Below are 11,322 nucleotides of genomic sequence, written 5' to 3'. Positions count from 1 at the left end.
GTTTTTACCGTTTGTATTCAGAAGTGTCTTAGTTACGTGAAATTAACCTCAATATCCATGATAACTGAATCTTGGGCTTACACAGTTCATTTATTTAAGTAAGAACCACTTGCCATTGAGCCGCCCATTCAAGCCTGTAACTCGCGGAAAAATAAAATTTCGCATGTCATTTATAAGGCATTTAATAGCAAAAGAAAATTGTAAAAACAAATTTCCCTTTGATTCATATTAAAGCGTGTGATCTGACTTGCAACATAATGATACTTGCATGAATTTTTACAGTGATATGAACATCATTAATGGAATATGTGTGTGTTACAAATGTCTCGGACAAATTTGAGACCGGACATGCGGCCGGTCTCACTGCAAATATCTAAATTCAGAGAGCAAGGAATATCTTCCAAAGTAATGACCGTAGCTCAATGAAACTTGGTACACGTATTCATTAGGACCTAGTGGTGATGTTTAGCACGTGAATTTTTTTCATTTCACCTTCATTCATGAGTAATATGGCAATACGTGCCAAAATTTGCAGTGAACAAGACATTTTTAGCGCATTTTCTCATATATGGAAAAAATGCCATATTGTGCTCATCATATCAGTCTGTCTGTCTGTCCGTGACTACGTTTTTGTCAATGAGAAAATGCGCTTTCTGTCACTCACTGCAGTGAGTTATATTTGTTCTAACTACTGTACAGATTTGAAAGAAACTTGTAATATCCAAACCAGTATCCAACTTATTCATCAGGACCTAACGGTAATGTTGACCTAATGGTAATGTGCAAAGCTTGTAAAAAAAATTTCTATTTCACCTTCATTCGTGAGTTATAAAGCAATTGGGGCTGAAATTTGCACTGACCAAGAAATTAATTCAGAACTACTGAACTGATTTCGATGAAAATTTGAATATGAAATCCTGACCTCCTAATGGTGATGTTTAGCTTGTGACAATATTTTTTATTTTTCCTTCGTTTGCCAGTTATACAGTTTTATGTATATGGCTTGCTGTTGATGCAAATTTAAAAAATTGGCCTAAAAAATGCTGGTCATTTCTCCATATATCCGTATAACTTGCAAACGAAAGCAAAATTGATAAATTTTTCACAAGCTGGGAGGTTAGGATTGTGTATTCAAAGCCTCATTGAAATCTATTCAGTAGTTTAGAAGAAATTTCTTGTTCACTGCAAATTTTGGACTGAATTGCGGTGAACCTCACAAATGAAGATAAAATCGAAAAAAAACTTGGAAACAAAGGTAAAACACAAAATTTGTCACAAGCTAAATATCACTGTTGGAAGGCTAGGAATGAATATTCAAAGTTTTGTTCAAATCTGTTCCGTAGTTTGAGAGAAATTTCTTGGTCACTGCAAATTTTGGCTCAAATTTCCATATAACTCGGGAATAAAGGTAAACTAGAAAAAAAGTTACAAGTTAAACATCACCATTAGGTCTTATGAAAATTCATCAAGCTCGCATTTCATTGCTTACAAACTTTCAGATGTACGTATTGTTGAAGTGCACGAGTATCATGAATACAGGCATCATAATATATTGCATGCAGGCTTTCAGGTGTACATAGTAAGTTGAAATGCATGAATTTCATGCACACAAACATCATAATATTTTGCATAAAAATTATCAGATGTACGTAATTGCTTAAAATGCATGAGTATCATGCATAAAAACACCGTAATGTATTGCACACCGACATGCTCTTAAATGTCAAGGTAGAAATAGAAATATAACATGCAGAAAATTTCATCAAGAAAGTTTGGTTCTAACTTTTTAGTAAAAAAAATCACCAGCGTAATCTGTCCCATTATTTTTGCAAGCTTCAATACATATGATGGTTGTGTTGTCCCGGAGCTGAACATTTTACATCCGCTCGTAATGCACTGTTGGATCATTAGTTTATTGTGTTGGGTCTCACTAATTGGCAGTCGTTATTGTGTCGACTGTCAAGTCTCACTATATAGTTGTCAGTCGTATCGTGTCGGGTCTCAGTAGTTGGCAGTCATCATAAGTTTATCGTGGATAAGCCTCTCTAGTTGACAGTCGTTGAAAAAGCTAAATGACCTATTATTTTAGCTTGAAAGTCGTTGTAAAGTAAACAAGTTGGTCGATAACTTTAGCAAAAGTCGTCAAGATTCTGACGACTATTGCCACTGTATGGGACCTGGCTGGATGCCAGTCGCCAATTATGCTTCTCCATAAATCACGATTTACAATCGATATGGCCGATGCACCATATTGATCTACGCGCTACAATCGTAACTAAGTGTAGTAGAGCGTAGTTCCGATTTCTGTGAGAGCCACATTTGAGCACCCTAGCATATGCGCTTATAGCCACCTGAACCTTATATAGCCACCTATAGCGCTTATAGCAAGGTAAATGTAATCAAATTTTTTTATTGTTAATTGATTTTTTGGTTAGCTGGAGCCTCTGCTGAGGTTCTACTGTAAATGAGTTTATAGGGGTGCCCCTTATTAACCTGGGGTAGTAATAAGGGAAAAGACCCTGGTAATAAGGAAAAAGATCCCTTATTACCCTGTCATGTAGAAATGGCGGCCATTTTTTTTAAATGAGATAGACAAATTCTGTCAGTCATGTTTTTAAGCCAACACCCGTGTGCAACTTTAATGTAAGTAAAATTTTCAATCTGGCAAATTTTTTTTTTTTTGCTACAGACTTTAGCAGAGGTGCTTTTCCAAAATCTCACTTTTCACACTTTTTATCAGCAATTGTTTTAGAGATATTAAATGTATGATTTCTTAACTTGCTTTATGCATAATAGATACCGTCAAACGGGGTAAAAAGGGACAGTTTTGAGCGTTCTTTGTTAATAGCTTCTTACCGTGAAACATTTCATAAACAAGTTTGGGCTCATTTTAAAGGGCTCTGCAAGGGCTATCGTATGGCATTTCCAAAAAAAAATTCCATATGCTATTTGTAAGGTGCTAGATGCAATATAAAAGGCTCCTGAATTAATCTGGAAATGGGGTAAAAAGGGACACTTTCAATAAAACTCAATTTTAAACATTTGAAGCAAGCAGAGTGTACTCATCTATTACTATTAGTACTCTGAAGTCCTCCTCTCCCTTTGTAGATGATGTAAATGTAGAATATATGAAATTTTCTGTGATTTTACTTGTTTTTCCTTTATTGATATGATATTACCATATTCATTAATTACCGTATTATTAATGTGATATTACTGTATCCATGGACATGCCATTGAGCATTAGCAAGAACCTTGTCCACTGCAAGCTTCATATCAGCAGCCTTATAGCATTTCTTCTGTGTCTGTAAGTTTACTGAAACAGAAAATAGTGTTTTAGTGACAACCATCATATGTTTTGAAGAAATAGATCATAGTTTAGGTCAATTACTTTTCCTTCTATGATGCCCGGTGCAAAATTCTATATATTGCATTCTATGTACAATTTTGTGACAACCGATTATGCACTAATTTTTTGATAAATTATTTTTTTGCCAAGCGAGGTAAATGTAATCAAAATTCTTTGTTGTTAATCAATTTTTTTGTTAACTGGAGCCTTTGCTAACTGAGGTTCTACTGTAAATGCATTTTTAAGGGTGTCCCTAATTACCCTGGGGGGGTCCCTTTTTACCCCGTTGCATGGAAATGGCTGCCATTTTTTTTAATGAGATAGGCAAATTCTGTAAATTAAGTTTTCAAGCTGACACCTAGGTTCAACTTTTATGTAAGTACAATTTTTTAATACGGCAAATATTTTTTATGCTCCAGACCTTAGCAGAGGTACTTGTCCAAAATCGCACTTTTCACACTTTTTTTCAACGATTTTTTAGTGATAGTAAATGTTTGATTTCTTGACAAGCTTTATACTTTATAGATAGTAAAAATGTTGAAGTTTACGCCACAATTTTTAGTTTTGCAACATTTTGATTAGTTTAGCTGCTACAACATTTCTACAAAATGTGGGACATGCGTCCCTATTTACCTCGCCCGTCCCTTATTACCCCGTTTGATGTTAGTTTCTGTTGCTTTTCACCTGTCCCTCCTTGTCACTTCGTCTCTTTGAGATGCTAACGCTGCTTCCTTCGAGCCAGCTTCAGCGGGCTGGACAATTGAGACCTTCCACTCCTTGTGGTGATGATTTATTTTTCATTTGAGAAACTTCTGATAACTGAGACCTCCCACCTTTTTGGTGATATTTATCTTGATTTTTGGTGCAAGATAGCTAATTAGCTGAAGTGCTAGTAAACATGTGGCCACGAAACCAAACCAACCAACCACTTTGAATCACAATCTTGTCCTAAACATGTTTAATGCCATTAAGCATTATATTATGTTTGTATGCATGAAAGTCATGCACTTCATTTGACAACGTACTGCTGTAAGCTTGTTTGCAATAGGTATATTATGATGTATGCAATATATATCAATGTTTGTATGAATGATATTCAGTTACAATGGTATAACATTGTTTATACCATTATAATGTTTGTAAATACTGTGTTCCTAGGAGCTTTAAATAATACCCAGAGGTTCAGTTTGCAGCTATGCCGGTGGTTAAGGGTTGCTAAAACCACCTTGACACTAGTGAGGAATTTATCTTGAGGAAATACACTCCTGCACACAATGATTTTGCTGCTGATACACACAGGTGGCGCAGCATGAAGTGCAGTCAGGGCCAGGGCCTATACCTTCAAAAAAAGTTAAGAGATCGTAAGTTCATCAGCCAATCATTGATGGCCACGCAAGCTAAATCCACCAATCATAGACAAGAAAATAGAGCGTACGTACTTACGTTCACTTAGCAAATTTTGAAAGTATTGCCCCAGGATACTAAGAGAGCAATGAGCACAGTTGATGGATAATGCAGAGTGCTTCAACTGGTGTACTTTGTCAGCACTCATTTGCTAAAAAACAAAGCCTAAAGTAGGTCAAAATGAGATCTATTACCCAGTCGCAGACTAAGACATTGTTTGATTGAATGCCAAAAAAGTACCCTCTCACTGTATTATATGAAATGGACAGTTAGAAATTGCTTGTATCAAATAGCTTGCACTCTTTGTGCCTTGCAAATACAGGAAAAGATCACATTGCCCATACAAATGTTTCATGTATCATATAATATTAGGAGCACTTCTAGAACTGGTGGGAATTGTTTACAAGACAGACTTTGAAGCTTGGTCTACAGATGACCCACTCAGTTTATACAGTGAGTTAGAGAGTTACTCTGTAGGTCTGTGTTGCAATAGGTACATCAACCTCCATTCTTGAGGAGCAAGCCTATGTTGCTTGAAAACAGTAGATCATGATGAAAAAAAATAAATCTTTGAATGCAGTTAAGTTTCCAATGTTTTGTACTCAACTTCTATAATAAGAGCCCTATAAGTGAACTGGAGGCTAAAACCAGCTATAAGTGTGTGACAGAAGTGCAAGTGACAGACATGTATATGAGGGTGTAGTATCATACAGTAAACAAAACATTGACACCACCATAGAACATTCATACAACAAACTCAATGCAGGGTACTACTGAGACTGAGGTACCTGCTTCCAACTACAGTCTTTTGGCTGGGTTCAGCTGAAGTTTTGTTGTTCCTGACATTTTTATGCTATGCAGTTACTTTAAGATTACTGTTGTGTTCTCATTTGTCAAGTAATTCGGTATACCAGTGTTGGTGCAAGTTTTACATTCATTTTGGTTTAAGTTCTGTGCAGTTTTGTAGCAAATACTCTAACCAATTTGGAATGTAAACTCACTTTTTGGCTTTTGCTTTCTGCAACCACTTTAATGACAATCTCCATTTACTATGATTTTTCAATTGATTTTCAAAGAACACCATCAATCCTACAGTGCAGTGATTTTTCAACATGAACACTGGTGTACCATATAAGGACCAGAGGTGGGTAGTAGCATGCTACATGTACTAGCGGCCGCTACATTTTCAGTAGCAGTTAGGCGCTACATTAAAACAATTGTAGCAGTAGCGCCAGCTACATACTTAAGTAGCAATATGAGGTTTTGCCGCTACAGCGCTACCGCTACATTTATGGATGAAGCCTTTAGATTTTACTTAATAGTATTGATTATAATTTAAAAGCCAGCATGATACATACATAATATAAATTACAGTATAAAACTGTACGAAAGATTTCGGTGTAATGTTGTCAACCTCAGCCTGTTACTAGTGTCAACATGTTAGTTGTTGCCAAAGGTAGGCGGTAGCGTGCTACATGTAGTGGCCGCTACATTTTCAGTAGTGGTAGCGTCGCTATATTTAAGCAGTTGTAGTGGTAGCAGCTGCTACATTTCAAAGTAGCACTGCCCAGCTCTGATAAGGACTAATGTACCAGTACTTCTATATATATATCTGTTTTTAATATTATTCCATCTATAGGTACATTTTTCTGTTACCCAAGTTTGCAATGTTCTTGATTCCTAATTTATTAATCATTGCATCATAAATTTTGTTACAGGAAGGTAAATGTGAATTTTTTTTATTTTTAGATCAAAGTAAAGCACAAATAAAATAGCTCATTGCAAACATTCCAATTCTGATCCTGAAGATTGATCTCAATTTGATTGCTCTTTCCTAAATTTGTTCTTCAACCATAAAATCATGGTAAGTTTATAATGTTAGATTTGTCGCGAGTATCTCTACCGCAAGAGTCAGGAGCACAGGCTGGCTCAGATGCATGCTCGCAAGGAGAGAGTGGCACACTATCTTGACAGTGAGTTATGAAGTGTAAACTCTTCAGGTAGCTTATGAGAAAATGTGGTTTATTCGTGTGAAGCCATTATGTGGATAGCATGCATGTATATCTATATGTATTTATTGGTATAATTTGGCAGAAGTTGTTCTTCAATGCACATTATGAAGTGTAAACCCTTCAGTGGTAGCTTATGAGAATATTTAGTTTGTTCGTGTGAAGCCATTATGTGGATAGCATGCATGTATATCTATATGTATTTATTGGTATAATTTGGCAGAAGTTGTTCTTCAATACACATTATGAAGTGTAAACCCTTCAGTGGTAGCTTATGAGAAAACTTGTTTTTTTTGTGTGAAGCCATTATGTGGGTAGCATGCATGTATAAATGTGTTAACTGGTTTAGTTTGGGAGAAGTTGTTTTTTTTAATACGCATTTGATCAAAGACTGGAGAATAGATTTTATTAGCAACTTTCCTTTTTCATTGAGTGAAATATCATTTCTACTGACTTCAGTACATCAGAAAGCAGATTTCAAAAAAGATTTATCGTAATGTATTAATGACATTGAAAATGTAACTGCATTCATTATCAGTCATGAAAGATTTGAATTATGAGAATTTGATCTCTCAATTCCAATAATGTGTGATTGATCCACAATTCAAATTATACATAATAGCTCAATAAGATACTACTTAAGAATTTAAATTCAAAATTACCCTGAAAATAATCTCAAAGTGATGACAAATTGTGTGCGACTTGTTAGTTGACCTATTATAGCCCAGTTTTTTATTTTTACAGATATTAATTCAAAATATCACAACATTCATCAACTTGTTGTCATGTGGAGCAGAATTTTTTTCCTCATACTTATAGTTATTATTTATTTCCCCTCATACTTATAGTTTTTATTTTGCAGCTGAGAAGATGCTGCCAGGAGACGTGCGCAATCTGGCAGCAAAGGTGATGCAGTCAGCACAGTGGGATGATGAAGGCCCCGCGCTAGCCGGCCTCATGGGTGTGGATCACGGCGGGGCGCCCTCAGACATTGATGACGAGTACAGACACGCTGGCGTCGACGATCCTAAAATATTCATCACAACCTCACACAATCCTTCATCTAGACTCAAAATGTTTGCTAAAGTATGTAAATATAGTAGTATAGAACTATATAATGGATATAGTATCTTCGGCATTTGAGAATACCTAGGCCTGGATAGGCCTGTCGCCGATTCTTGTACTTTTCTTGACTAGACTGGCCTATATAGGTGCAAACTACTTATTAAAAATGTAATTTCGCTCTACCATTTAACATGCCAATACAGAACTTTTGTCAGAAGTATTGTATATATTTAATTATAACATTTTCCAATATTTTTTGAGTCTGAAATGCTCTGTTCAACGTAAGTTTGTTCCATTTGTGTGCACAACTCATATTTTCCAGCGTTCTCCATTGTATGTGTTTATATGTCCACCTACTGCATTGCCAGGCAGAAAATGGTTGCATGTAGATTACCTGCTAATATTTTATACAAACATTCAAATAAGTTTCATTTTTCAGGAAATGAAGCTCATCATCCCCAACAGTGAAAGAATGAATCGCGGTAGTTTTGATGTTAAATCTTTATTATCAAGTGCGAAGAGCAACGGCTTCACTGATGTTGTTATCCTGCACGAGACCAGGTAAGTTATTTTCGCTCCAGTTCACATTTACATCCTAAATTTTTCACAAATACTTGCTTGAAAAACATCCCAAATCAATAGAGGATTTTATGTAAAAAATTTTGTAGCTAGAACACTGATATAATTGTTTATACAGCTTCAAGGGTCTCTTGGGCATTATGTGAAACAAATAAATTTTCAATAAAAAAGTTGGAGGATATTCTGTATTTGGTCCCAAATGTTGTTGGCGCAGTGGCAGTTCAGCAACACAGAATGAAAGTGATGGTTGCATCACGGTAATGTTCACAGCCACCATGTAAAATTAGTCTTATTATGTTATCAGTATCATTGAATATCACTGATAGATTGTGTATTATATATACAAGTCCGACCTATATAAGTCAAGAGACTTATTATCAAAGAAAAAATTGTGTTTTGTGTGGTGCAGAGGCCGGCCTGACCACATGGTGGTAAGCCACTTGCCCAACGGCCCGACTGCGTACTACACTCTGATGGACGTGAAGCTCCGCCACGACATCCCCGACTGCGGCACCATGTCCGAGGCCTACCCCCACCTCATCTTCCACAACTTCAACACGCGCCTTGCCAAGAGGGTTAGAAACCGTCCGCCCATTGTCCATGTCTTGTTTGTAAACCTGAAATATTATAAGAATATTATTAAATTTAAGTAAATTCTATACAATCATAAAATAATTGAAACTAAATTTTTGTACTTTTTCAGATTCAAAGTACCTTGAAGTATTTATTCCCGGTACCGAAGCTGGAGTCAGTTCGCAGTCTATCGTTCATCAACCATTCAGACTTCATCATCTTCAGACATCACGTGGCCAATAAGGGCGAGAAAGGCATGTTCGACAGCCTCACCGAAGTGGGCCCGCAGTTTACTATGCTATGTGAGTGACGCTTATTCTTTAATGTCTTCTTGCTATTGAGATGTGTTACCTTGACGAGTATTCTTTTCTGCTCTGGAAATAGAGACTTTGAAATAATGAATTAATATGTTTGTAAATAATAAAATTGTATTATTTCGATAGTAATTCAGTAACGTAAACCATCATATTGAAATCTAAATTTCTTTCTAACTTTTGCATGCTTGACGAACGCTGTTTGTGCAGGTCATAAAATTCAGTAACATACACCATCATATTAAAACCTAAATCACTGTTTAACTTTTGCATGCTTGACGAACGCTGTTTGTGCAGGTCATAAAATTCAGCAACATACATCATCATATTGAAACCTAAATTACTGTTTAACATTTGCATGCTTGACGAACGCTGTTTGTGCAGGTCATAAAATCATCCGAGGCACAGTTGACGAGGAGAAAGCGGCAGACGTGGAGTTCGTGTTGCGGCCGTACCTCAACACGGCCCACAAGAGGCTGCTGCTCTCCAAGGACATGCCTTGGAAGACTGACGATGACGTCGCCAGAGTGGACAGAGAAACAGACATGGCCAAGTGATCGTGTCTGTAATAAATCGCTTACGAGATCTCGAGTTTTATTTCTTGAACCGCTTGAGTGTTTCCGTATTATAGCTGCAGTATAGCATCACACGACTGACTAAGAGGCTGTCTCGACTGTAGCCGCATCATTCCATTGGTCAAGAGGCGTTGACTACAAACTATATATACTTGCTGACGTTTTTCCTCATAACAAATCAAAATTTATTCATAATTTAATGAATGATAAAACTCTCTTCAACCAATTCTACTTGAGAGGTAGTGTCAAAAATAAAGCTCTTGCCTCCAGGGAGGTGCGGGATTTGGTCCCGCGTCTAGGGAAATTTTGCGCTCCCTGAGGTTCCCCAGCATATAGTTTGATGACTTGTATAGTTGTATCGTTGCTGGCGGGACGATTTTTGCGCCGACGCTTGCGCGACCGCTGACCAGCACAGGTCGCGGTCTAGAAAGGGTCTCCAGAAAAGTGGGAGATGATCGAAAGACGGGAGGGTGGCCACGATGGCCACTGCTTTCACGGGTTGTCCCCCAGAGGGTAGACTCTGATGGTCGTGGAGAAGATGCAGACAGAAAGTCTGAACCGAAGGGTAGTCTTCACGGGCCTGTCTCCGGGACACGCAGAAACTATGGAACCAGAGGGGTGCTGGCCAGGAATTGCGCATATGTGAGTTAGGTGGCCGTGTTCTAAATCGTCTGTAGGCCTGCCACGCGATCCGGTGCGCAAGTGGAAGGAGAGCTGTGGCAGTTGAGTGACAGTTTGAAGCCATAATGTGACGGGAGGTGGCGAATGGGCTACGAGATACGGGAGTATGAGTCACACTAGGATTTCAACTGCTGGGGAAAGAGAAATGATTCGGTATGGTGTGCCTTGGTCACTTGGTCATCCGGGCTTCGTAAAGGAAAAGATTTATGAAAATCCGTCAAATTAAAAAGGTGAGAGGTAGTTAAAACTTCGAAGCCCAGTTGCCCCAAATGGATCACTTTAAGCCTATATGGTTCTTGGGCTAGGGCGAAGAAGAAGAAATGAGCGAGTGGATCGAGGAGCTGAGGTAGTGTTGGGTAGCAGTAGACAAAAGAATTCAGTGAGATGTTAGAAGACTAGGACGTGTCAAGGAGGTGTGCTCTGTCGACGGTCATGCCCGGTGAAGAGGCGGGACCTTAGGACACAGGGCTGGTCAGAGAGTGAGGATGTCGAAGTTGGAGACATTGATAAACTCTTTGATGACACGAAAACTGTTACAGCATCTCTCTGGTCGTCTGTGAAGAAAGATCATTGTGCGTGATAAGCTTGGAAGTCGCCCGCGATAAATCAACTGCCCGTGATGGCGAAAAATTTGGTTATTGGTTCAGGTAATATGACGGGTGCTTGAGGTGGCAGGATGAAGAGCCATTGAAAGGAACGTTTATCACCTTTGCCTCCATTGAGACGTCATCGTTGAGGTGATCTGCAGAGTGTATAGGACATCGTAACTAACT

The 11,322-nt window shown here is 37.9% G+C and overlaps 1 protein-coding gene across 1 annotated transcript; it reads left to right on the top strand.

Annotated features, from left to right (window-relative positions):
- The first annotated feature begins 6,647 nt into the window (after positions 1-6,647).
- On the top strand, positions 6,648-9,878 carry LOC108677064 (U3 small nucleolar ribonucleoprotein protein IMP4). The gene is made up of 6 exons (XM_018165215.1): positions 6,648-6,726; positions 7,625-7,848; positions 8,267-8,388; positions 8,816-8,981; positions 9,110-9,281; positions 9,678-9,878. Exons 1-6 carry the CDS (start codon positions 6,687-6,689, stop codon positions 9,848-9,850), a joined length of 897 nt encoding a protein of 298 aa, XP_018020704.1. The 5' UTR covers positions 6,648-6,686; the 3' UTR covers positions 9,851-9,878.
- Positions 9,879-11,322: the final 1,444 nt, after the last annotated feature.

The sequence above is a fragment of the Hyalella azteca genome, unplaced genomic scaffold (genome assembly GCF_000764305.2).
Source record: "Hyalella azteca isolate HAZT.00-mixed unplaced genomic scaffold, Hazt_2.0.2 contig15264, whole genome shotgun sequence".
Lineage (NCBI taxonomy): Eukaryota > Metazoa > Arthropoda > Malacostraca > Amphipoda > Hyalellidae > Hyalella > Hyalella azteca.
Note: the sequence above shows the minus strand (reverse complement) of the source record. Positions and strands in the feature narration are given on the sequence as shown.

Coding starts and splice junctions, on each gene's coding strand:
- LOC108677064 (XM_018165215.1), top strand. CDS start 6,687: ATGCATGCTCGCAAGGAGAGAGTGGCACACTATCTTGACA. Junction 7,849..8,266: donor GACTCAAAATGTTTGCTAAA/GTATGTAAATAT, acceptor TTCATTTTTCAG/GAAATGAAGCTCATCATCCC. Junction 8,389..8,815: donor GTTATCCTGCACGAGACCAG/GTAAGTTATTTT, acceptor TGTGTGGTGCAG/AGGCCGGCCTGACCACATGG.